Below are 26618 nucleotides of genomic sequence, written 5' to 3'. Positions count from 1 at the left end.
CATCAACCTGCGGCCAGTATGTTAAAAATAATAATAATACTAAAGAAAAAAAAAAAGAAAAAAAACACATGTTGAGCAAGTTTTGTGTAATGAACAAAAAGCTTTATTCAAAACATGAAATTAAAAAAAAAAGTAGTGTTCAGAAAAGAATCAGAACTCACAAGAATTTGCATAAATATATACCAATATAGGCGTTCAGAGATAACAAAGGAAAATATATCGCAACATCTATAAACAAGCAGCAAAATAAGAACAAACCAGGACGATGCAGAATGAATTAATAGAATACAATAAACATTGGGTGTTTCTTCTATGCAGGTCTATTTTCTTTTATTTCTTTTTTTTAGGTAATCTGAAATGCATTTATAACTGTTGCCACCTAGAGGTTGCTCACACAGTTAATTCATTGCAGTCTCTCTTTTTCCCACCCCACCCCCCTGAAACAATGACTAAATGCACATCGTTTTCAAAAATCGAGCAACTCCAATTTGTAGTCCATTGACTAGAATCAATGCAGAAAACAGCCCAAAGTGAGCAGTGTTACGGTGCATAACGCATACAAAAAAAGTGCATTCCTGTGGGATTATACAGGCTATTGTGTCTCGAAGCGAGGGGGGGCTGTGAACAGCGGTGTGAGCAGCTCGCGTTTCAGAGCCCAATTGTTGCACAGTGTGACACCTGACGAGCAAGAAAAGCCTACAGATGTTTTCGCCCCGCAAACTTTTGTCAGCTTCACAAGCGGGGCCAGTCGCTTGCCGGGCTGGGGCAAAGAAAGCACGGTGCCGAACGCTTGCTCCTCTGGTCATAATTAAAATGGTGTGGTGTCATTGCGACTTGTGTGTTTGACTACAGTTGTGAAAGCCGCCATTGTACATCTGCAGCGTAGTGTTCATGTCGCTCTAATAAGGCCATGGAGTTAAATAAACCATTATGTTAGGCTAGGTTAAGTTTTACACTCATACCACAAGGTTTACCCACACTGACAGTTCAGCAAGCTTCATTCTCATATAAAAAACAATTCAGAACATGGATGCAAAACAAATATTCACACGTGTATACTCAACAACAGTGATCCTCAACGATTTTCCCTCTATAAAAATAGCTTAAAAATCTGACACGTATTTTTAGTACAGTGTAGGGTTAGGTTTTTTTTTGTGTGTGTGTTTTTTTTTTTTTAATCTTTTACATGTGAGACAGTTTAATAACAGGCTGGTACATACGTCCTCTGCTCTTCCTTCCCTCCTATGACACTGCCATAAACAGACATGGGGGGGCTTTTAAGATCACCGAAGTCTCAATAAGGAGCGCTGAAGAAGAAAAAAAAAAAAGAGAGAAAAAATAAATGAATCTTCATCTCCTCTATACTTCGGACTAAGACCCCGAACTCCCAACTGTCTGCAGACAGGCGGCGCGGCCTCCTCTGCGCGGAGCGTCACATGCGTGCACAGTGGTTTGGGACTAGAGTGGGACTCGGTCCGCGGGAGGAAAGAGCATGACCGATGCATGTGCTCCGCAGCAATGTCATGATCACTGAAAAGGTGGAGCAGGGAGGACGGAACATGCCACGTTTGGCAAACGGAGAGTCTCCCTCACACGGGACAGAGACACTGAACACATAAGCGTTTAGTAACTGATATAAAACACACACACACCTATCCACAACTCAAGTGTTTCACACACAGAAGCGTGTTGGGAAGTGAAGGAGGGGGGGGGGGACCCAACCGAAGAGAATTAAAGAGCTGGATGTGACTGTGAAGAACAGCCAACGGGCAGGAGTCAATGAACAGATTGTCACATTTCATGCTCTGCACACAGGCAATAATAATCTCTTTCTTTCTTTTTTTAAAAAAAAAAATGAAGAAAAAAAATAACGAGACAAGCAATAAAACATCACCGCCGTCATTCGGGCCAAGCTAATTCACAAACATACACAGTAGGCAAAACGATATTGTACACACCAGTAAGTGCACAGGCATACAAACACAGTCCGTCACAAACCCCCCCCCCCCCCCCCCCCAGACCCCCACCCGTTGCACCGTGCCGTGTAACTTATGGTGTTAAGTGGTGAATATCTCGTCCCCCTGACGCCCAAGAAATCAAACAGAGAGGGCAAACAGAACACAACACAAACGGAGCGACGGACAGGAACCACCGACATTATAAGGACACTTGAAGAAAGATTGTATTGTTTGGATTAAGTTAATGCAGTTGCTATGTACCGCTAGTGTTTGCTGGTTATAGCTTTTCAACGCCTATAAAGTAATCTGTAGTTCATGAGAAAAATAAATAACTGAAACCTCTTGCAGCAGTTGTAAAAAAGGCCACTGAATGCTCGTGTGTTTGTGTTTGTTTTTGCGGTAGTGCGTGCGGGAGAGATGCGAACTCAACAGCACGGGTAGGAACTAGCCATATAGTCTTTAGCCTTAATCCGTCATGCATTAACAACACCGTATAGAAGACTCGAGTGCAGCCTCAAACACAATTTCTCGCTATACTTTCCAATCATGCCATTATAAAGTTTAACCATATGCATACAGTACGGCATCACAGGTTACAGTACAGCTTCCTCCTGGTCGGTCTCCCAACCCGCTACAGCCCCTGGCACAGGCTGACCACCATGCTAGTGATAAAAAAAAAAAAACAAAAAAAAACTCAAAGGTGCCTCAATCCTGTAACGTGTTGGATTTCAATGGCAGAGGCTGTCAAACAATGGCAGTAAATGATCAAGGATTTAAGTACAATCTTCACTTCTCCGTCTGCAGCTACGCCAAACACCTAGCTAGCACAAATACACCTCTGGAGGGATTCATTTAGGATCTTATCCTGACAACAGCACAATCTCCAAGTGCTGTCTCACAGAGAAAGGAAGGCTTTATTCTGGGACGTGAGCCCGTGGCCTGTTTCGCGCGATCAACTGAATAAGGCTCAAACTTAAAATGACACCCCAACAGTTAATCCGTACGCTGACACTTTAAAAGTTGCCCTGAAGTCAAAAAAAGTTGTTGTTGTTTTTTTTTTTTAAGGTACTGTGAAGTCAACTGATTCAAATTACTAAAGAGCAACTCAGTTTGAAGTACCCGACAAGTGATCGTAGTTTTACACAAAAGGACACTTTGAAGAGCTAAATCCATCCCCGTTAAAGCATCAGAACCGGCGCTGCCCTGCCAGCGTCCCATCTGCAGCGAACCCAAATGAATAATAAACACTTCTAACCGACAGTAACACTGAACTTTTTCTCAGAAAGGAGTTTCAACCCCAAAAGGGGGACAGTTATGTAAGGTTTCTTAGTGCGCTTAAACATTTGTTTTGGAGAGCAGTAGACAAAAATTTGAAGTTGTGTAAAGACATAATGTCACATTGTCAGAACTCCCTCGCTCATTTTTTATTCTCCTCTCCCATCTCCTCCACCTCTATGAAGCTTTGGCTTTCCTCGCCCGCGGTGACGTTTTATCCTCAGACTTGACCACTCCGTTGGCAGCACCTCCTGACAAGACAACAGAAACATTCTGGATTAAAGCGTTTTCGTGCAGTCAGTAAAGAACCGCGGACCTAAACGCGTGCACACCCACCCTTCGCGGGTTCCCTCTTGTGAGGCTTGCTCTTTGGGCTGACGGCCTTTGTCTTCTTCGAGGCTTGGTTCTGGCTGTGCTCCCTCCACTTTTTCAACTGGAAATTGATGAACTTCCACATCATCCAGGCCTGTGTCAGGCAGATAGCTGCCAGACATGTCATCCTGAAGGGTAGGGGGGGGGTTCATTACATCAGTTGAGTAAGTTAGAGCAAGCGACACGTTAGAGGAGGTTCTCGTCAACTGGGCCTACCTCACGGTGAGCACATTGAAGTTGCCTTCTGCGAGGGAAAAGCCCTGGTTGTCTGTACGGGGCAGGCCGAAGCCGAACGTCAGAACCGAGAGCGTGAGGGTGAGGAGGCGGGCGATGACAAAAAGGAGCGCCCACAGAGTGAAACTGCAAAGGAAGAGAAGTGGTTGTGTTGAGTGGCTGAGACCGGGAAGGGACTACTGCCGCCCAACCGAATACTAAGGGCGGAGTGGGAAAAAAACACTACAACAAAGTGATACCCTTTCTGCTTGTTCTCGTCACTGAAGTAGAAGAGGCGTGAAGCGTGGAACAGAAGCTCCACCAGGTAGTGAGGGACCAGCAACACCAGGCCCAGTCGGTGGAGGCTGAACGGTCAGAGCACAGAGATCAGCAGAAGAACAGAGAAGAACTAATGTCTTTGTTTACTCTTCTTCTCTATACACCAATCAGCCACAACATTATGACCACTGACAAGTGAATAACATCGACCATGTTGTGATAATACAGTGTTCTGCTGGGAAACTTTAGGACCTTTTGGATTCAGGTGGATGTTACTTAGACGTGTACCACCCACCAAGACCAGGCCAGACATCCCCCACCCCATACCAATGACACTCCTTGATGGGAGTAGCCATCCGCGGCAGGATGCAGCCTCCAAACTCACTAGATCCCAGACCCATGTCCATTCTCTGATGAGTTTCGGAGGCATGAAGGAGACCTACACAATATGAGGAAGGTGGTCATAATGTTATGCACGATTGGTGTATCTAAAGACTCCTTGTGCAGAGGAACCGTCATCTGCTCAGTTTAAAGAAAATATATTGGGCACATTAAAGAATGAGCCGCTACTTCTCACAGTCCATCAAGGAACAAATAAAATCAATGACTCATAAGCTCATAGGCTACAAGATGGTGTGTGGTGGACTAGTGTCAAGTGAGGGGTCAGAGCTGTTAATTTTACTGTTCCTTTACTGCACTGCACACACATATAAAACTATTTTACAAGACACTGGTTTGAAGCCTTCTCAGTCTTCATTAGGGTAAATCATGTCTGTATTAGACACACACACACACAGAGAAAGCTTCTCCCTGAGAGTTTAGATGAATTATATGACTCACTTTAAGACATAGGCACCCGTGATGTGGACAACGTAAAGGCAAATGTAATAAAGCTGGCGGGGGATGTCTTCCTACGGAAATAAAACAAAGCAGGTGAGTTTGTGTTAGTAACATTTGTGGACACATATCAGGAGGACAAAACAGACGGCGATGAACCGTCTCCAAAATTAAGCCACGACAAGTACGCGGCTCAGCTTCGTATGGACACAACTGATATCGACAAAATAGCCAAAGATCTTTGCTCACATGTTTTATTAAATAAACCTAAAAATTAAAAAAAAAATAAAAAATCAATGTGCTTTTTTTCCCACAGAAACAGAAGAAGGGGCATTAATAAATAATAGCTGCCTCATCCTACCCTTGCTAAGACTCAAGTCAATTTGATGACAGCAAGTAAAATAAACTTCTATCCCAGTCTGATTATTTCTGTGAAGACACCATAAAACAAGACAAAAGGACTCCGGTTCTTAAACATCTACAACTACACCCCACCTTACTACATCAATATCCAAAATCAAAGCTAAGGATCAACTGGACGTGTTTGGGGAGTCATCCGAGTGGCTTTTTTTCAGATCTAAATGGTTGGTGGGGAGTTCATCGCCCTGAACTGAGATAGTTTTTCCCCCCAATGTTACATAGATGGTGAACCTTTTTCTAAACGAGCCACTTATAACACAGTCTTAGCATGTCCCCAATCATCCAGGTCATAGTATATCCAACAACAAGCTGAAACAAGAGTGGATGGACTTGTCAGGTTTCTTGAAGACGTTTCACCGCTCAGGCTAACAGGTAAAACAGATTCCTCCAATTACAGGTAAGGTCGTTAACGGAAGTAATGTGAGGTATAATGATCAGATATTAAAATCTCATCTCCTCATCTGTATTTTAGAGCTGAAGAAGCTACTTGGATTTGTGATTAAACGTCTCCAAGAAATCCTCCAGGTCCAGTTTGTTTCAGCTTTTTTTTTTTTTTTGACCGTCTGTCCCCAAAAAGTTGAACCTCTGATGTTCGTGAGAGAACAATTTGCTGGAGGAGAAACTTCCCACATGTATACATTTGCTTTTGAATATTCCATTGACAAGTAACTGCACATTAAAGTGTGAATATATAACTACAGAATTACTGAGATGACTCTTACCTTCCGTACTTTTTGAAAGTACAGCTCGGGAAGGGCATGGAGCCAATAGGCAATTTGGCAAATGTAGAAGAACTTGACCTGAAATCTAGATGGAGGAAAGGTTGTGCAGAGGACAAGAGAAGTGAGAGTGTCATTTCAAGCATTGGAGTTAATATCAGCATGCACAAGACGATGTAACTATTACTAAAAAACACAAGCAAAAGCGCCAACATGTCAAGCCAGTGAGAAAGCGACACAACCTGACATCAACCTTTGAACCTTTGAAATGCATAATAATAATAAAAACATCACTAGCAGTAAAATGTAAAGCGTGTGCTGTAAAACGGTGCATAAATTTGACTTACACCATGAGTGTGTGTGGGTAACCCTCCCATAGGAAAGTAGGATTTGTGGCAAAGTCCTCCTGTCAGAGAAAAGAAGACACTGAATAAGATGAATCCTAAAGCAGCCGGGGACAGAACAGTGTTTCCTGCGACTCGTGCCCCTCGTACCGCTGTGAGGATGCTGCAGCCCCAGATGAAGGAGAACAGGTAGAACGCCGCGAGCTGTCCGGACTCATTGAACTTGCTGTGTTTGGTTTTTGACAGGTGCAACCTCCTATTCATCTTCTGAAAAGTAAGAAGAAACATTGCGCAGGGTGGACAGATTAATATACTGTACACTTGTATATATTCTTGTCCAATTCTGTGTTGCAATGGCAAGGAAATGTCCCTTATGATGGCATAAATAAACAATGTCTTACGTCTACTGTATCATCTACTGATGTAAATAACATTTTCACTGTTAGAGTATGGCTCCAGTACTTACACCTATTGTAAAGTGTTAGTTTTAGTTTTGAGGAGTTTATGTGTGTGACACGGCCTGTTACTGGATAATAACCAAGTAGAATATTTGGGCCTTTTTCTTCCTTGCAAACAAGTTGTAATTTAAAACCCTGTACACAGAACGTTGCCCCTAACTCCTAAATTTCAGAAGAGAAAGACAGAAGACAGAAGACAAACGTCTTTGAGTGTCCCCGGAGTACGGTTTTAAGACACGGAAGAGAGTCGTTTTATCCCTTTAAGACAGATTTCTATTTAACAATCATGTAAACATGTAGCACGGAAAACACACTGGTATAAAGTCTATGCAAATCCATCTCCGAATGATATATTCGAGGGTACGTAGGACAAGGCAGATGCCAGGAGAAACATGAGCACTGTTTCCATCACAATGCTTTAGTTCACACACAGGCGGAAGAATCACATTACAACAGGTTACAGTTTTCTTGTAAAAGAGACAAGTGTGCAAGGGGAGCTCCTTAAACACAGATGCGGCTCTACTCCCGTCATAATACATATGCAAATTTAAGAAAATCAAAAAAAAAAACATGTTAAACAAAGTGAGCCATCGTGACGGTGGCGCTGGTGTACTCACGTCGAGGATATATTCTTGTATCAAGGCGTGAAGGATGACCGCAATGAGCAGGTAGAAAAACACGGTGGCCACATCTTTAGGCCCGTACTGGTAGTGGTTCACAGGTTCGCTTTTCTCATCTGCAAACGAACAAGGACAGCACCCGAGACACGTGGTTAAGGCCTTAAAGCACAGACGGGTTAAAAAGCAGAGCAAGCGATCAGCGGAGTGGCGGTTTTCATCTCACCAAGAACTTGAGTTACGTTGTACTGGACCGTGATGAACATGATGGCAAACTTTGCTGTGACCTGGAATGAGAAGAAAGAAATGAGGTTACTGGACTTACAGGTACAGACTGTGAACATCCTGTCATTTCAAGCATGTGTGCGATGAATGAGGACTGCAGTGTCCCTCCAATATCCAATAGCTCCGATAATTGGGGTCTGGAGACCTCCGGGAGCTGCCTGGAGGGGCTCCCAGGAGACTCCGGCAAAAATAAAAAGAAGTTCACCAACACTCCTACGATGACTCTCATTGTGTCAAAACGTGTGTGTGTGTGTCTTGGGCCTGAGTTTTCCCTTAAGTGTAGGCATTAATAACTCTGCACCAAGAGAGAGCACACCTCTGTCCTCACAGACTGTGGTTGATTAAGACTCAAATGAGATCAAAGAGGTGATGTGGGAAGTGGGCAGATATTTTCACAGCATTTCCAGTCAGGAGGCTGGGTGTGGGTGGGGACAGGTTACCTTAGCCATGTAAAAGCTTTCAGTCTGTCTCGAATCGCCGGTAATAATATTAATAAACGTGCAGCATGCAGGCAGACATTTAATTCTGACCATCTTTGCAGCCAAAGGCCAGGAGCATTTAATGGTTAGCTGTGGAGGCAGCGGGGTTAGCCGACTGGTAAGATGACCTGTTGGCCGTGCCAGTGGGCCTCCTCACCATCTTCTTTGGCAATCAGGGAGACATATGAGACGGGGAAGAGAAAGACATGCTAGCGCCCTGCCCCTGGAGTGCTGCTGTCATGTCAGCTAGCGACAGTTAGCATCTGCTGCTAACCCTTACTCGTCACACAGTACCTCAAACATCAGGCCGAGCAGGACAATCATGGCCAAACACGAAACCATGTCGGCGTGGTTCTGGATCACAAACTCGTGGCTCAGCACCGGCGGGCTCTTGTTCTTCTTGCGGAAACCCATGGCTCACCGACGGCACTATGCCTCCTTCTCCACCTCCACCTCCTCCTCCTCAGGCTCCGGGCTGCCGTCTCTGAGTGTATCGGGGTTTGGAGCTGGAGCCCTTCCCCTGCGCGTCTCCACAGATGGATACTAGCGCGGATCCCTCCACCAGAGTCCCCGAGCACAGTGAACCGCTGCTCGTGTGTTTAAATGCAGTCATGAAGGCGCACCGCACCGCACCACAGCCAAACACCACACAACACCCACTTTCTCTGCCTGCCGCTGCCTGGTAAAGTCAGATGACGGGCCCTCCCACTTCAAACCCCCCCATTCATGAACCGCCCAGTCAGTGTCATTGACGTAGGAGGAGAACCCGGGCCCGTGATGCCTTCACGTACTCCACGTAAGCAGACAGTATGTTTTTACAAGTGGTGAAGGTGCCCCCCCCCCTCCACCATGTATACTAGTGTGACACATCAAACGTTAGTACGTCATCATCTAAAAATATAAGGCTGTTTGTAAATGTTATAGTATATCAGAATAGCAGGGTGGACAGCCAGAGGCTCCAGGTTCTGCTTCCTGGTTCTGGTGAGTTGATTAATTGCAAACTTACACCGGTAAAATAAAAGTCATCTTAGATAGTATCACTTGCATAGCCTTAGTTCTAATTATCTATTTCACATTCATTGTTATATTAATATTAAATAGCATGATATTTATACATCCCCATGCATTTTTACAGCAATGTCTTCATTATTTTTTTAAAAACAAAAATGTCCACGCCATAAACGTGACTTGGTGCGTCCTATCCTCATCTCACATTATTTGTGTTTCTCCATAAACAGTACATGCTTAGGACAGTAGAATAATAAAATATAACAAAATAAAATAAAATAAAATAAAATAAAATAAAATAAAATAAAATAAAATAAAAGGGCAAGGACCAGTCAAAACTTCACAAACTGACACAACTAAACAATAAAAAGCAGGCAAAGCCATGAAACAGAAAAACACACACACACACAAATAAAAATGAATCTGGGCCACCATCTTAGGTCTACACCTATCAACCAAATATTATCACAAAATGTCAAAAATAACCGTAATGAAAATTTACATTAAAGTATTAACGTGACATATTATTATATATTATCTTTTGTCTGTCAATACATATAAAGGTTGAATTCAGGAAATGGAGATTTTGACTGACTATCAATTTTGAAACTCTATAGGATTGTGTGCCTTTCTAACTTGAAATGTAACTCACTACTTAATTTAATTAAAATAATTTCTTTCAATCATAAAGTGACTCAAATTGTGTGTACTATATTTTTACCAGGTGACCGGAAGTTGTAAATTTGACTCGGATAGGTAAGTCGGTCACTAGGTCGTCTGACTTTGTGTGACTTTTAACATTATTGTAATAGCATAAAACATAGTTTCTTTAAACACGACGGCAATGATAATTTTCAATACTTGACGCCTTCCGAAGTAGCCGTCATATTTGTTACCGTAAATGGAAATACACGGCGGAAGGCAGTTCAATTTAGGCGACTCGATAGCCACCAGGCCACAGCCAGCGTCCGTCTAATTAAGTAGTTCATTAAATAAAAAAGGTGTTATTTGAGGCTTTCGGTGTCGTGTTAGGCATCTTCGTTTTTGCAAAATAAAACATTTATTCGGTTATAGTTCTGTCGTAAAATAAAATATGGTTATTAGGTAACCAGCTGACTCAACTTGCTGCGTGCAATACCTAGCGTTTGGACACTAGAGGGCAGCATAAGACAGACTGTTGTCGAGCACAGTACTCGCAGTACTACAGCAGGGCATGAATACTCGTCCAAATACTTAGTACACGTAGCCCGGCTAGCTCAGTCGGTAGAGCATGAGACTCTTAATCTCAGGGTCGTGGGTTCGAGCCCCACGTTGGGCGCATTAACATTTTTCCCCCACTTCCTGTAAGCTCAAAATGTTATAACTGACATATAACATGATCATAACAATAATGTTCATTTTTTTTGTGGCTACAGGTTCTCCAAGGGTTTTTTCTCATTGTTATTGCATTATATAAGGGGTGTCAAACTGATTTTAGTTTGGAGGTCACATACAGTCCAATTTGGACCAGTAACACAATAGCGTAATAACCTATGAGTAACAACAATTCCATATTTTTACATTTAATGAACTATCTTTCAAAATAATAATAATAGTAATAATTTCTTAAGAAAACCCAGTTCAGTTTGGGCTCATTGCTGCCATCTTCTTTTACTAAAACACAAATTAGGGCTAGCAGTTATTTTCATTGAAAAATTGCGGTTCTCTATGTAAACCGAGCACTCGGTGGCAACATAAATCACAAACTATGTTGAATGGAAGATTTATTTGAACAATTTTAACATCTAAGAAGGACTAATAGAAAAATGAATGAATGAAAGAAAATGTACAGCCTCACGAATGACTCACATGTGTTAGGATTGTATTGTCATTGCATTACTTTGTCTTGCTGATCAAGCTGTGAAGGTCAGACAGGACTGTAAATATGTTATTAAATTCATTATTTAATCTTTAATCATCGTTACAACGATTTTAGCTATATTCAATGTCCAGTTTCAGTGGTCTATTTTATGAACGCAGGTTTTATTTTATTTAGATTAGAGTCAGCCAAACGCTGGCATGCACATGCACACAGCTGCTGTCATTGGCCCAAAATATTACTTATCAAGATTATAACTGTACCACGGTAAATGATCACATGAAAAGAAATGGTTAACTCCTCACTGTATTCACGTATGTAATTTACCATTTTCAGCTGCCTGAAATTCAGATTTCGGTTCAGATGTGAAGAGCTGTTGCCTCTCTTTTCTCTGGAAGCGGCCAAGAGGGAGGGAGGAGTTTAAACAAAGGCCCTCTCCACATAAAAAAATGGAGGCTTGTGCAGAGAAGCCATGGTGTCCTGCTCCCAGCACTCTACATGCAGCCATTTCTACTTCTGGAGACTTCCACTGAGACATCTACCGTCAGATTCTACACCTGGAAGCTTCCAGACACTGTTAAATGGGGTTTGTATGTCAGATATACTCACGTTAACCACATTATTTTGTGTTCTGAGACGTAGCTCTGTGCTTATTTTTCTTCCCCTGTCTCTGACTCTCACAGTGCTGCCCCTGCCTGCACTGAACAAAGATAATTACTCAGGAAACATTTCGGCCAATCAGGCGCGGCCTTGTATCTCGCCTGCGAGGAGAGCGACCAGTCAGGATCCGGCTAACATCGCCGGGGCCTGATCGCCTTGCCTGAAGAGCGGAGCCTTCCCCGACTGAGGGCTGAGAGTGTCCTCCATGTTTTATAAGTGTTGACATAACAGTGTGTCAGGCAGCCATGCATCCACAGAGGTAAGCTCTGTCTTTTTTATTTCAGCCTTCTCATACCAACATGGCTTCCTTCTTGTTGTTGTGGTGACTATTGGGTTCTAATGATGAGTGTGCACACCTTAAAGTCAGTTTAGTGTGCAGAAGGAGGAGGAGCTGGGGTGGATTGGAGGCCTCGTCAGGCCTCTGTGCTCCACAGCGCTGAGGGTGGGGGGTTGGGTAACGACTCTCACCCTTGCTCTCTCTCTATGTCTCAGGGTCACATGGGTGCCCCAGACAACCAGGCTGCCATACAGGAGGCAGAGTGGACCATGGCAAATCCTTTTCCTTTTTTTATAATGCAAAAGAGAGCTGGATTTAAAAATGGCACCCACATCTCCCTTTCTGTTGTGACAGTCTTGTGTTGCAGCCTGGCAGAGAGAGAATGGGGGATGGGCAATGGACGAGGAGGAGGAAGGGGGTTATTATGTACCCTTTGTAAGTGGATTGGCTCGGTCCTGTTTTCTTGTGTCATGCCAGGCCGGGGAATAGACGCAGGGGGCAACAGATGAGCTTGTTAGCAAGAAATAGAGTGCAGGGCTCAACTCAGTACTGGCTTACACGTTTGTGTATATGTAAAAAATAAAATAGAAACTGAAAACTGAATGAGCTCACATGCATTTGAGATAGTTACTATACACTGTGGTCAGAGAACGAGCCGCCAATAAACAAACCTTTCGTCTGAGGGCAGTGCTCTGAAAGTTTTTCCAGTCCTCCTTTTTAGAAATAACGTGCTAAAACTCTAGGTTATTTCTGCTGAGAGTCACAGGCCTTGAGTTTACTGCCCCTGGCTGCTTTGACTCCACAGTACTATTGTGAAACTGCTTCCTTCACTCTCACACAAACAGTGGCCATTTTGTGTTGAGGGAGTTCTTCTTGGGAGAACTTTAGTCTTCCCTTCGCAGATCAGACAGCAGGACCGAGGAACCACATGAGGCTTCACGGCATTTTTTTACGTGACGGGTATTTAAAATGCTTTGTTTCCTCTGAACTGTTCTGTTTTTGGTTTGTTCCTCTGCGCCCTTTCATGTTTTTACTCAAACAGGAATATGAAAGAAATGTAAAACAAGGGGTTTTACATGTTGTCAGTCAAAATTGGGTTTGAGAAACCAAAAAAAAGCGAGGCATGTTTACCTGTATGACATGTTTCTGCGTCCTTTACTCGGAACAACCTCTAAAATTACAGCAAGGACAGAAACATCCTTAAATAAATGTATGAAAACAAGTCACAGTTTCTTGCTTCTAATGTGGATCACAGGATCTCGTCCAGGACACAGACAGGACGGTGCGCTGTGTTACATCATGCTGCACCGTTTTAGCAGTGTCAACTGCGTGGGGGAAACAAAGAATGATTTCTTTCTCGTGTGGCCTGACACAAGGCATTTCTATGTACACAACAGGCTGAAGATAGCAATGTTTCAATCTGCATTTTCTCAGCTCTAAAACCAAAACCAAAACTTTTGCTTCCTCCCGGTGTCCGTGTGTGCATGAAGTGAAGGGTAGATTCACAGTTTGATACGTCAGTAACGCTTGGCGTCTGGAACGAATTATCTGGGCCTTTTTTATTTATTTTTTTTTAGAGGCAGCGTAGCCTATAAACACGGTAACAGGAGGTGACTTTGACAGCCACTGATTTATGCACCGCAGCCACAAATATGACCCCCCCCCCCCCTCCAAAAAAAAGGCCCTTCCCCTGGTTTGTGCTGTCTTGATCAAGAAGAGCGGGCTTAAACCGAAAGAAAATACAAGCGTCTAATGCAGGGGGAAATCTCTGCATTGCAGCAAAAATGCTTTTTAAGAGGAAGAGGGGAGCCTGCACGCTGCGATCTGTGTGGCACGGCGCAGCCGACCAATAATGTTCCACCCTGTTGGCCCTCCAGCCAATTGCAGCTGCAGTTGAGGTTAAAGATTGACAATCAGAGGGAGAGCAGCAGGGAGAGCAAGGGCCTTCTGGAAAATTCCACAGCCATCTTTGATTCGCCCTTTTCTGCCTTATATAAAATCCAGGTCAAATCTTTCTTTTACGCCAGATATACTGCGCATATTAACAGCATACTTTTGTTATGAAATTAAGTGTTGGGAGACGTGCTTGGGCGAGCGTGTTCTTATTGGTAATTTTTGCTTTTATTTGTGAAACCTAACCACCTCGTGGATGTGTTGTCGTTCTCAGGAGAATTACGTGTTAATGGTGTGCGTTTCTTCATTTATCTGCATGTGGGGGTTCTTGTGAAATTGATTGCATCCCGCAATCATACAAAACCTAATAATGCCTCTGGGGTTTCGTGTCGTAGGATGTCTTTTCAGTCAATGGTACTAATCCCAGCTGTTTTCAATGGTAGCTCCAGTGGAGGCTGACGTTGGCGTTGAACGGCCTTTTTCTGGATTTCCAAATGAAGTCATACGACACACATTTGCCCATTTTAATGTGTAAAAAAAAAAAAAAGAAGAAAAAAAAGCCTGTTCTTTTGCGTACAGATAATAGCTTTGCCAGGATCTCGCTGTGTTTTACAGTGTGTATTCCCTTTCTTGAAAACTGAATCTAATTATACTATGACAGCAGCATTCACAGGAAAGGAGGGAAGCCAAGATTGCAGGAAAGAAAAAAAAAAAAGATGAGTGCTCCTCATTTTACTGGATTTCCCGTATCTCCCTGTCTGCGTTTCTCCTCGCTGTGATTGCCCGTGAAGCTCTGTCCTAACATTTTTTTTTTTTTTTTTTTTTGTAAATGTTGGACTGTAATCTCCACAGATCTCTCTCTGGTCCTTCTGCATGGATGTGCCAGTGCCTGAGTCTGAGCCTCCGAGTGGGGGATGGGGGAGAGGGGGGAGGGGAGCAAGCTGTGGCCTCCATTTTCTGTGACGAGAGAACCCTGCTCGTCTCTCACAGGAGTGGGATCTTAAGGCATTGACTCAGTGTTGTTTCCTTTTTCTCTTATCAGGTACTACAACACTTGCAGAGGGGAATACAGTGTTTTCTTGAACCTGGTCTTTCTGGATTATATCTGGATTTATTTGCCTGTACATCTCCTTGTGGATCATAGCTCTTGATCTGAGAGAGCTCTTTGGATAATCATACCTTTGTACCTCTGGTCATTCTGTCGTCCCGGTAGCTGCGGCAGTGTCTTGCCATTGGCGCTATAAGTATGTATATAATAGGGCTTGTTCAGCAGCTATGAGCTGCCTGGTGATGGCGAATGTTCGCTCTCTTTTCAGGGCTCTGTTACACGTAGCAGAGTGACTTGGCTAACGCTTTCTTACTTTCATGTGGGCCTCGTTTGTTCACTCAGTCCGGAACAGGAAGGCCCCGGAGGGGTTGGGGCGAGTGTGTGTGTGTGTGTGTGTGTGTGCGTGTGTGCGTGCATGTGAGACAGTTGGCAAGCTGAAACAAGATACCCATGTGCCATATTTCTGAGGATCCTCTGCTCAGCCCATGCCTGTCATTTCAAGTTGTGTTTTTATTCGCTCGAGTCTCACTTTGATAAGCTGTCTGTGATTGCTGCGTCGAAGGTCTGAAGGAACAGAGGAATGCGTTCAGAAAGTCTTGATTTACGTGAGCTACAGTTTTGGAGTTTTGGATGTAACAGTGCTAGGTGTTGTGTTGTGTTTGGTGGAATAAAGAGATTAAGTCATTGTTAAAGCTCTGCGCTGTGGAGGATGGTGACTTGGCGTTTGAACGAGCGCAGGTTTAGCAGCTGATGTGATCGCATCTAATCTCTTTTTACAGTTGTCAACATGTTCATGAAACCCATCGGGATACACATTTTAACCTCACCGTGCCTGTCAGCGAACTGACACTTGGTCAACTTTGTGAGGAATGTCTCTTTAAGGACGGAGGAGGGGACGTGGAAAGCATTCCTTTAGTTTCAAAAGTGGAGGAGAAGAAAAAAAAAAAAGCTTATCCCACAAATGCGGTTGACCTTTGAGTTGTAGCCTGAAAACCCGTCGTCCTGGCTGGAAACCAGAGCCGCAGCCAGAGCTATGAACTGGTCAAGTGTGTGACCTGTCAAGGGTCCTCGGGAGGGTTTCCTTCTCTGGGCTCGTGAATAAAGGCTACATCCTTGGAGCTAGGCCCTCTGTCGCTCCGACAAAGGAGGAGCCAAACTCTCAAAGACCTTCATTTATTGCCGACCCCTTTTATTCTCATCCTTTTTTTTTTTTTCTTTCCCTCAAATGAAATTAGATGCCTTGCAGGAGTTAAGGAGGAGTAGAGACCTTGGAAACCTGGCTTTGCCACTTCTAGATGCGTGTTATGTTCTGTGATTGATTCACAATAAACTGATGTATTGACGCACAGTCGGTTTGGAAACGAAGAAAGTGGAAGAGGCCGACTCTTTTAATTAGGATTTGAGGAACAGTTGAGACTTGCAAGGCATATTTAAACGTTTTCACGTGTTAGATGAATCTCTTGCCGCCGGTCTCTAAGAATGGGTCTGTGTCCTTCGGGGGTACGTGGTTGTTACTGAAGGGGCTTGAGGCACATACTAACAATCGCCATGAGAGCCTGTCCCTTCTGTGGTATAGACCAACTCCCTCTGGCTTGGGTTTCTTGTTACATTAGGTCTGTTCACAGTTTCATCATAAACAAAGCCCAGTGCAACGGTCGTGACCACGTTGGAGTGAAATCTTAAATATCTCCTGAAGGACCGAGGTGCGGGGTAATGTTAGCTAAATGGCCCTATGTGTCGCCGTGAATATCAACTTGTGCTCGGTGGAGAGGAGTGTTGCCATGGCGATCGTTGCCATTCGGTCCCTTGGAACATAAAGAACATTTTCAGGCTCCGATTGCCACAGATAATATGGAAAGGACCCGAACTTCATACCACAAAGTCAGAGATGTGGCGAAATGAAATGAAAACAATAACAGTGGAAACCAGCAGAGTCCCTATTGACAGGTCCTCGGGGACCCGGGTGCCTTAGGTGGTGTTCCACTTGTTTACTGTTATGCTGATGTGGTTTCAGAACACCCTTTCTGACTTTGTGTTCGCCTCTCTTTCTGTGTTTGTGTGTGCTCTCGTTCGGTGCTCTGCAGTCTGGCTGAGGAGGAGATAAAGACCGAGTCTGATGTGGTAGAGGGGATGGATGCATCTGTGCGATCCAAAGGTAAGTCTCTGAGGCCGAGTGTCTCGCATTAAGAGGCAAACCTCTCACCGCTTTATATCAAAGGATGTGGAGAATATTTACTGTGTGTTTTGACAGCAGAGTCTAATACAATTTGTTGTTTTCCTGCAACAAATATAATCCATCACGGCTGACAGTCTGCTTATTTGTGTTGTGAGTAGAGGAAGCCATCTAGGCATTTGTTATAGTCAAGTAGTAATTTGATATGAATAAGTAGCATCTTCAATAAACATTTTTAGTTGCTTTTGGCTGACAATGTGAAAGCTTACAAAATACTAAAAGCCAAATTAACCAGCTCAAACTAATTTAATGCAAAGTACACTTCCTCCCCTGGTTTCTCACTGAGCTCCGAGAATGAGGGATGATGGGAATGATGTAACATAGCTCTGTTTTCTTTTCTTTAATTATTTAATCAAGGTAAGCTGAATTATCGTCTTAGCACCTATCTTTTAATCTTCTTTTATAATGTGTCGGTCCCTAGTGCAGTGAATACAATACGCGTGCCTCCTTGATGTGTGGTAAACCTGATTTTCTCTGCGCACCCAGTCCCTGATCCACCAGGGTCGGCCGAACGGTCGGCAGTACCACAGAAGCGAAAGGTCTCGAGTCCCACGCATTCCCCCAATGGACACTCTCCCTCAGACACGTCCCCGAGCCCTCTCAAGAAGAAGAAGAAGCCGGGGGCCGTGAGCTATAACAACAAGGACCAGGTAAGGGCTCCATTATGGCCATTTCACCATCTGACTTGTCCTCAAAAGCTGCTTCTTTAAAATAGGATTATAATCCGAAGCCATTCATCACGTTGAATGTAACAAATTAAAGCAACTAGCTCATAGGACGTGTTGTTTAATCACATTTGAACACGTGTGTTTATAGTCAACCAGAGGGAAGGAATAGTGGACATTTTTAGAGTCTCCATTGGAAAGCAGCCATAGTGTTAATATAGTTTAATAGATGTTTTCATAAATAGTTATTATAGTTCTGGAGAGAAGTAGACTGACAGAGCCCCCGCCAACCTAGCACCGGGAAGCTGGAGGTTCACAGTGTTTCTGAGGCAGTTTGATCTCGATTCTGACAGGGTATGCTGGTGGTGCTTGTCTAGCTACACAACTAGAAAGATGCCAAAAAAAAAAAAAAGTGGAGCTTACCAAATTCGCCTGGAGCAGTCAGGCCTCTTCTTTAGTTAAGATTTGCCAAATTTCTCAGAGAACCCCAATGTGGACCATGACTGTGTGCTGGTAGTTTAAAAATGCAGCAGCCTCTAACAGCGTGTCCAACATTGACAGTGGAGAGTAGACGTCTGGTGTATATTTGGAGTTTAGTGACTAATGAACACTAACTTCTCTTTTGACACTTGTTGTGTTTTCTACTAAAACGTGACATCAATCACCAGTTGTCATTTATGTCCACTTTGGTTGTATTTAGGTGTGAAGCATTGTGGTGCTTTTTTTGCTTGCTGGATTAATGTAGCACTGAGTGAATCCCTTGAGTACCTTTAGTTGCATGATACTGAAAGATAATTTTAGACACGGTACACTGTGTTGACGTAGACATACTTTATATGTTCGTGATAGCGTTAGAGTACATGGTTCGGTTCTCTGGGTAAATAGGACAAAATAGTAGCACTTGAATTATACCACGATAATTAAAAATCAAACACATATCTCCAGACCATTTGTGCTGGGAAACATTACGTTGAGCTGTGAAACCAAACGAGTCGGCCTCTGTTTACTTGGTAACGCTGCATCAGGGAGGCAGTATCTGTGTTCCTACCAGAGAACCAAATCATGTGTTGTGTTTACTCTCAGGTGAAATTCGAGGCCCATGCTTATGCTCACACACCCTAGAACCTGTTGGGTTAGTTTTCAGTTCAAACTGTCACTTTATTAGATGTTCAGATAATTTACTCATTTGCTTAACAACTATTTTACGTTGGACTTATTGTGTTTTATTAGCTGCTCACCCTGCTCATCCCACCGTACTGCTGCCTTGTTTCTGTTGCACTGCACCTTTTTGTGTTCCTGCGTGTTTTTTGAAACCTGCCCCCCTGTTTCTCTTGCCTGCATTTCAGTCAGAGCTAAGACATGGTCCCTTTTACTATATGAAGCAGCCAGCACTCACCACAGACCCTGTTGATGTTGTACCGCAGGACGGCAGGAATGACTTCTACTGCTGGCTGTGCCACCGCGAGGGCCAGGTGCTCTGCTGTGAGCTCTGCCCCAGGGTGTACCACGCCAAGTGCCTCAAACTACCAGCCGAGCCCGAGGGCGACTGGTTCTGTCCAGAGTGTGAGGTATCTCGTTGACGACATGTGTATTTGTGTCGGTGCGCACAAATTACCGTGGGACTCGAGCTTGCGCTGTTGACAGAAAGGAGTGTCAAACTATGTGCCATGAACGGCTTTGGCCACAAAGGGGGAAACAAATAAATGCGATCACATGACACATGGTATGACATCCCTGCAAGCCAAAAGCTCACGCTGTAATCGAGATATTAGAGGAGTAAAATTTTAACTTGCGTATTTATTATTTTTGTTCCCCCGTGGCAAATTTATACATATATAGACGATGATCTAAAGTTTCCCAAAGATCTAAGTAGCGACCTAACTAGCGTTCGTTTCTTTTACGTGGTGTTTATTTAAATGAAATATTCATTGACGTCATTATTTACTTATTTTTCAGAAAATAACAGTTGCTGAATGCATTGAAACCCAGAGCAAGGCGATGACGATGCTGACAATAGACCAGCTCTCCTATTTGCTGAAATTTGCACTCCAAAAGATTAAACAGCCTGGGGTAAGGGCTTTTTGTATAGTTTGTGTCCAGATGTGTTTTTTTTTTTTTTCTTTAATTCAAAACTTGTGAAAATATGCCGTGCACATTTTTCTGGCTAATGCGTCTGTTTATTTTTCCTGTTTGTGTGAAACGGGCAGACTGAGCCGTTTCAGAAGCCAGTGTCTCTGGAACAACACCCGGATTATGCGGAGTACATCTTCCATCCCATGGACTTGTGTACTTTAGAGAAGGTACTAATATTTATGTTGTAATTGCGGATTGAAATTGGAGAACGGGCATTTGTACAAACACAACTAAACGATATGCTGTATACACGCCATAATATGTGAATAATTGATTTGATTGAAGTTTCTCGGCTTTAATTTTAGTATTTTCACTTTTGATAGAATGTCAAAAAGAAAATGTACGGCTGCACTGAAGCTTTTCTGGCTGATATGAAATGGATCTTACACAACTGCATCATTTACAACGGAGGTAGGCCACTGTAAAATACATATTTATTCCGTCTCTAAATATACAAGTGGAAAAAGTTAAATAAACACGTGACTTTGTTCCAGGTAATCATAAATTAACTGCGACTGCAAAGGTTATTGTCAAGATCTGTGAGCATGAGGTAAATAAGCTTTACTAACCTAACGATGACAACATCTCTGTAAATGTTTCATACTTATTGATGTATTTTGTGTCGATTAATGTGCATTTTTAGATGAATGAGATTGAGGTGTGTCCAGAATGCTACCTGTCTTCATGCCAGAAAAGGGACAACTGGTTCTGTGAGCCATGTGTAGGTCTTTCTCTTGAATCTATTCACTCTGAGCTTGCTTTCTAGCCCCTTGAAGCGCTATATTTTATTATTTTGCTTGTTCTCCAATAGAGTCAACCCCACCCCCTGGTCTGGGCTAAGCTGAAGGGCTTTCCTTTCTGGCCAGCAAAAGCACTTCGCGAGAAAGATGGACAAGTAGATGCACGCTTTTTTGGGCAACACGACAGGTGAGACAACTGGTTGTGCTGGTTGTATCTGAGTTGTTTGCCTAAACTCGTTTTGAACTTGTTTTAATTTATCACATTATTCGTTGTGCTGCCCCTCCACACAGGGCCTGGGTACCCATCAATAACTGCTACCTCATGTCCAAAGAGATCCCTTTCTCTGTGAAGAAAACTAAAAGCATCTTCAACAGCGCCATGCAAGAGATGGAGGTATATGTGGAAAACATTCGCAAGAAATTTGGGGTCTTCAACTACGCGCCCTTCCGCACTCCCTACACACCCAACAACCAGCTGCAGATGCTCCTGGACCCCTCCAACCCCAGTGCTGGGACGGTCAAGACGGAGAAACCAGATAAACTTCGCTTCAGCTTCGATATAACTGCGTCTCCTAAGATGGTCCTCAGTAAGAGCTCTACACCCAGTGGTATGAGCCGGCGGGTGTCTATGACAGACATGCCTCGGTCTCCCATGAGCACAAACTCCTCGGTTCACACAGGGTCGGATGGGGAGCAAGACATGGAAAAGCCCAGCAGGAATCCTGCCTTCCACTACAGCACTGGGGAAGAATCTATGGACTGTACCGGTAAATACGAGTCTACATTGCCCCGGCTGCAACGAGTGCAGGGTTTGCCTCGTGGAGATATTATAATCAAACCTTTTAAAGCAAAATAACTGAGCTCGTATTATTATTATTATTTATTTATTTTTATTTTATTACAGCGTCTCCTGTTTCGGGGAAGATGGGTCCTGGGGGGAGTGTGACGAGCAGCCCGAAGCCTTTTAACCCTGGACTGGTGCCCAAGCAGGAGAGGAATGCAGGAACAGGCGGCATCCTCAATCTGAACCTGGGTTAGTGCTGACAGTGTGAACATGCCCTGTTCATGTTGAAGACTAATAATCATCGCACAATCATCGAAGTCGTAAACATGTCCCTAAATTCAACACTGCTCTTTTCAGATCGAGTGAAGGCTGAAATGGATCTGAAGGAGCTGAGTGAGACCGTGCAGCAGAAGCAGCAACAACAGGGAGCGCCAGCTGCCCTCTCTACCCCAAAGAGACCCATCAGGAGTCTGGACAAGACTATAGAAAGCTGCAAAGCACAGCTCGGTACATACACTTTGCGCTGTGTTTTGTAACATACTGTCTCTTGGTAGTGCTGTGTACAACATATAACTAAGAATGCAAATTTCTCCACACAGGGATTGATGAGATTTCCGATGACGTGTATAAAGACGTGGATCACAGTGATTCCGAGGAATCGGACTCTAGCGACAGCGAGTACCTCAGCGATGAGGAACACAAGCCAAAGAGCTCCTCACAGGACGACAAGGACAAAGCAGAGAGGAAAGTGTCCAAAGCGAGCACGGATGGAGAGAATAAGGAGGGAGTTGCGGGGACTGGGGATAAAGCCACCCCTGAACCCTTGATCAAAGAGAAGCAAGGCAGCAATGGGTCAGACAGGGACCTCCAGGACAAGCCTCGGACGCCCCAATCTCAACCCCTCACGGACAAGTCCAAAGCTCCGGAGGAGGGCAAAGCAGCTGCTGCTGCTGCTACGTCGGCTGCTGAGCAAGACTCTGATTCTGAACGGGAGCTGGTGATTGACCTGGGGGATGAACACGGAGGCCGAGACTCAAAGAGGGCAAGAAGAGAGCTGGGGACTTCTGGTGTCAAGACTCTCAAAGAGTCTACTGTCAAGTTGGAGGGTGAGAGACGATAATATCATTATATTAAAATGTTCTCAAGTCTTTTTAGAGCACCGTTAGTTATTGACAGCGTTCTTATCTATGTTGTCGGGCTATCACCTTAGTGTCTGAGGTTTTTCTTTCCGGTAGAAAGCCACACATTTAAGTAACAGTTTATATTTTTTCTCCTCAGGTAAACTGCCTTCATCTGCTGCATCCGTCCCAACTGCACGTGAAGTGGTCTCCAACCTGAAGGAGTCCTTGCAACCCTCGATCACAGCGGCACTCAACCTGGTTTCCACTGCAGCCTCTGGTCAGACCAGCGCCGCCACAGTTACCAGCGCGTCGACCAGTGCCCCCTCCCCTGTCTCCACAACGTCCCCAGCACCCGCAGCTGTAAAGAAACAGCGCCCCCTACTGCCTAAAGAGACGGCTCAGGCCGTGCAGAGGGCAGTGGTGTGGAATCCGACCAAGTTTCAGACGTCCTCTCAGAAGTGGCACATGCAGAAGGTGCAGAGGCAGCAGCAGCAGCACGGAGAGCAGTCAGCTGTGCAGACACAGGCCCAGAGTCAGGGGCAGACACGCAGCCCTCAGCAGCTACAGGCGCAGCAGCAGAACTCCTCGAGCACCCGCTATCAGACTAGACAAGCAGCCAAGGGTATATACACCTGCGTAATTATTCATCTCAGCGTGAAACTTAATATATTTATAGACGTATAATTTCCCTCCCTTCATCTTCTGCAGGGCAACAAAAAGACCCATCACAGAATGCGTCCTCATCAACAGCATCCCAGGCCACGTCCGGTAGTTCTTATATGTCAGGAGACTTGCAGATCCCGACTGTCTCAGCAGACGTAGCTGCAGATATAGCCAAATACACAAACAAAGTAAGTTGGAATCCTCTAACATGTGATTAAAAGCCTTTTATAACTTTGCATTGATTATCACCTGTCATATGTCACATATTGTAACGAAAGAAGCCCTGTATAAAACCATAGACCAAATTTACGACCAAATTTAATTACATATGAATGTAATTACTGCTCTGTTAACTGAAAAGTAGTTAAAACTTTGTACTTTAATTGTAATATGACGTGATTTTTCCAAAACTTTGCAGATTATGGACACAATAAAAGGGACGATGACTGAAATCTACAATGATCTTTCCAAAAGCACATCAGGAAATACAATTTCCGAGGTAAAGTGGCATTCAAATAAGTGCTTATTAATGTGTCTTAATGTTACTTGTAGGCGATTCTTATCGGCCTGTGTGTTTTGCTTTTGCCACAGATTCGACGGTTAAGGATAGAGATTGAGAAGCTCCAGTGGCTGCATCAGCAAGAGCTGTCAGAAATGAAACACAATCTGGGTAAGTTTTCAGCTTGCAGACACGTCTGTTACTGCACCTCTGGGAGTTTACGTGTCGTTTATCCAGCCTTTACGTGAATATCATAAAATGACAGATATTTCTTGTATTTCTTTTACATAAACATGGCTTTTAAGTTATTTATTTCCCGTCTCCCTTGAATGCAGAACTGACAATGGCAGAGATGAGGCAGAGCCTGGAGCAGGAAAGAGAACGACTGGTGGCTGAGGTGAAAAAGCAGATGGAGTTGGAGAAGCAGCAGGCGGTGGATGAGACCAAAAAGAAACAGTGGTGCGCCAACTGCAGAAAGGAGGCCATCTTCTACTGCTGCTGGAATACCAGTTACTGTGATTACCCCTGCCAGCAAGCCCACTGGCCAGAGCACATGAAGTCCTGCACACAGTCAGGTAACATAAACACTCTTGTAGTATATAGATCAAATGTGGGCCTCTTACTTGATGAAAAAACTAATGATGTTTATGAATGTGTACTAAGCAGCCATGCAAAGGTCTAGGAAACAGACTCATAAAATCCACCAGCAGATACAAATACCAAAGCATTTGTTCCATTCTTCAGTTTTAATGCAGTCAACAAAAAAAAGAGGAAAAGGCCCAGAACCATTGTTCTTAATTTAGAGTACTGTAGTCTGGGCTGACTTTATGATGGGGGAAGCTGCCTGTGTCAGCCTGTGTTTGCTCTGTGCAAGTGCTTCCGCATTTCAGTGTGTTGTGCTGCTGTTTCCAGTTGCAGATGAAGCTTCTCATCAAGTATTGTGACCCAAAAGTAAAATGTTATTTGACATGTAGGACTCATGGCAGGAAGGATGCAGACGTGATCAGATAAATCAGTTTAACACATAATTAACAATCTACCAGGATGCGGGATTCCTTTAAGTAATCAGAAGATTTATCAGAAGTTTAGTTTCCCTCTGTAATGATCATGCTTGAAATTGAAGGCTCACATCTTCCACTCTGCTTTTATTCACGCTGGTTGTATTCTTTCATTCATCTTGCGTCCAGCATCAGATGCAAAATGACCGTGAAATGAATCTCAGTCCTCACTCCTCTTCTGTCTCCTATTAACCATCCCTATGGACGCCTGTCCCCCAGAAAAAGACTTCTATAACAATACAAATCGCATCCTTGTGAGCTGTATTCATCTGCACCTTGTTACCCAACCTGTTAAATAGGAAGCAGGTCCTGTTGATATACACGGTTTGCATGTTCTCATGGTGTACTTTGTTTTTTTTCTACCAGCCACGGCATCACAACAGGAACCAGAGGCTGAACCCAACTCGGATCCATCAGCCAAATCATCCGGCCTTTCTCCTGCAACACAGACACTGCCTCCGGGCGCAGGATCCATATCAGACAAAAGCAACTCTCCCACATACATGGACAAAAACAAGGACAATGCTGGTGTTACTGTGACCTAACTAATACACTACATGCACAATTTGTAGCTTCAAAACATGGTGCTTAAAGGCCTCTGTGACAAATCACCTAGGTTTTATTCTTTCGCGTATGTACATCTCTTCGCTGGACACGTTTTGGTTCACCCCCATTCTCAGTTTTAACATCTGTGTAAAGGTGGATTCACCATGTGAAAGTAGTCTGTCTTGAGAAAGAAAATGTGAGTCTGTATGTTTTTCATACTGTAGTATATGTTAAGAGTTCTGTTACTACTTTTTTTCTGCTCTGATCATGATTGTATCAACCCACAGAATATTTTCTACATTTTACCACTTTCAATGCTGCTTCTAAGTACTTCATGACTGTTTTATTTTGTTGATTGTTCTCCATATTGAGAGACAAAACATAGAAACAGCCATAAACCTTTGATTCACATTTATCAAGGTGCCATCAGAGATATTTTGAGTTATGCAAGTTTCATATTTGGTTTAAAATAATATATACTTCATGTCAATGAGGTGGTTTGAGTAATGCAAGTTTAAAAATTAGGTTACAACCATGTACTCTTCATGTCAACGGTGGCATTTCAGTCTCATACCAGTTTTGTATTGTAGATCCACATTGTATAAGCCTACATTAAAAATATCGGATTTATTAAAAAGAACTAAAAAAAAAAATTTAAACTGTACAAAGTTTTTGTAAGAAGATACCTGGACAATATTTATAGTGTTATATGTTTTTATAGTATGTTTATTGAAATCACATTTTTATGTGTCTAAAAAAAAAAGTTATTTGAAAATAAATCACTTAACGTGAATGACCTGCTTGGAGCAAAATCTGTTTTAATCAGTTTTACCCAAAAAAGTGATGTAAGTCCTGTTCAGATTGGGTAGACGTACATAGAAACTGCATTTTGGCTGAATATTATTTCCTGTAAGCATGTCTGTTTTGAGATTGTGTCTCGTTCTTGTTTACATATTGTACATACGATAAATGGTATCGTGAAGAAAAAATAAAACTGCTCTTATTAATTTGGTGCATAAATTGTTTAATTTGTCTTCAGAGTCGTGAGAAAACAAACTGATATCACGAGTATAAAAATGTCGTGCTGGGTACACCCTGATAGTTTTTATATTACCAGATTAGAAATAATAAAATAGAAATAAGCACAGATAACTGCTGAACTGCTGTAAATCAAAT

The 26618-nt window shown here is 43.4% G+C and overlaps 2 protein-coding genes and 1 non-coding gene across 13 annotated transcripts; 2 read left to right on the top strand and 1 right to left on the bottom strand.

Moving 5' to 3' along the window:
• Positions 1–80: 80 nt before the first annotated feature.
• On the bottom strand, positions 81–8959 carry zgc:113278 (Translocating chain-associated membrane protein 1-like 1-like). Its single transcript, XM_047601625.1, has 11 exons — positions 8551–8959; positions 7719–7779; positions 7493–7611; positions 6568–6684; positions 6421–6479; positions 6077–6161; positions 4938–5008; positions 4079–4183; positions 3822–3965; positions 3570–3733; positions 81–3484 (listed from the first exon to the last, which is right to left on the bottom strand). Exons 1-11 carry the CDS (start codon positions 8668–8670, stop codon positions 3411–3413), a joined length of 1119 nt encoding a protein of 372 aa, XP_047457581.1. The 5' UTR covers positions 8671–8959; the 3' UTR covers positions 81–3410.
• Positions 8960–10509: 1550 nt separating this feature from the next.
• trnak-cuu lies at positions 10510–10582 on the top strand. The gene has a single exon. It is a non-coding gene; the product is annotated as a tRNA-Lys (tRNA).
• Positions 10583–11484: 902 nt separating this feature from the next.
• Positions 11485–26449, top strand: LOC125011242 (protein kinase C-binding protein 1-like). 11 transcript variants are annotated; one of them, XM_047590405.1, is made up of 21 exons: positions 11485–11708; positions 11806–12041; positions 17085–17155; positions 17720–17883; positions 19323–19466; positions 19855–19968; positions 20106–20198; positions 20355–20442; positions 20526–20581; positions 20675–20752; positions 20843–20958; positions 21063–21538; positions 21676–21804; positions 21913–22062; positions 22155–22661; positions 22834–23298; positions 23385–23527; positions 23758–23838; positions 23931–24009; positions 24174–24413; positions 25263–26449. In XM_047590405.1, exons 2-21 carry the CDS (start codon positions 12028–12030, stop codon positions 25439–25441), a joined length of 3387 nt encoding a protein of 1128 aa, XP_047446361.1. In that variant the 5' UTR covers positions 11485–11708; positions 11806–12027; the 3' UTR covers positions 25442–26449. The 11 variants fall into 11 exon arrangements, with proteins under 11 accessions (XP_047446361.1, XP_047446319.1, XP_047446326.1 ...); XM_047590363.1 differs by having other exon boundaries at positions 19245–19466; XM_047590370.1 differs by having other exon boundaries at positions 11485–11712; positions 19245–19466.
• The last annotated feature ends 169 nt before the right edge of the window (positions 26450–26618 follow it).

Source organism: Mugil cephalus, chromosome 1 (genome assembly GCF_022458985.1).
Source record: "Mugil cephalus isolate CIBA_MC_2020 chromosome 1, CIBA_Mcephalus_1.1, whole genome shotgun sequence".
Classification (NCBI taxonomy): Eukaryota; Metazoa; Chordata; class Actinopteri; order Mugiliformes; family Mugilidae; genus Mugil; species Mugil cephalus.
The sequence above is the reverse complement of the archived record's forward strand: the minus strand, read 5'-3'. Positions and strand labels throughout refer to the sequence as shown.

What these genes read in the sequence shown, in the direction of transcription:
- zgc:113278 (XM_047601625.1), bottom strand. Translation starts at nt 8,670, where the DNA reads ATGGGTTTCCGCAAGAAGAACAAGAGCCCGCCGGTGCTGAGCCACGAG. An exon ending in TGCTCGGCCTGATGTTTGAG is followed by an intron (nt 7,780 to 8,550) that starts GTACTGTGTGAC and finishes TTCTCATTCCAG; the next exon opens with GTCACAGCAAAGTTTGCCAT. An exon ending in CAAGAGGGAACCCGCGAAGG is followed by an intron (nt 3,485 to 3,569) that starts GTGGGTGTGCAC and finishes TTGTCTTGTCAG; the next exon opens with GAGGTGCTGCCAACGGAGTG.
- LOC125011242 (XM_047590354.1), top strand. Translation starts at nt 12,988, where the DNA reads ATGAGGCTTCACGGCATTTTTTTACGTGACGG. An exon ending in ACTTGTGTACTTTAGAGAAG is followed by an intron (nt 20,199 to 20,354) that starts GTACTAATATTT and finishes CACTTTTGATAG; the next exon opens with AATGTCAAAAAGAAAATGTA. An exon ending in GACTAGACAAGCAGCCAAGG is followed by an intron (nt 23,299 to 23,384) that starts GTATATACACCT and finishes CATCTTCTGCAG; the next exon opens with GGCAACAAAAAGACCCATCA.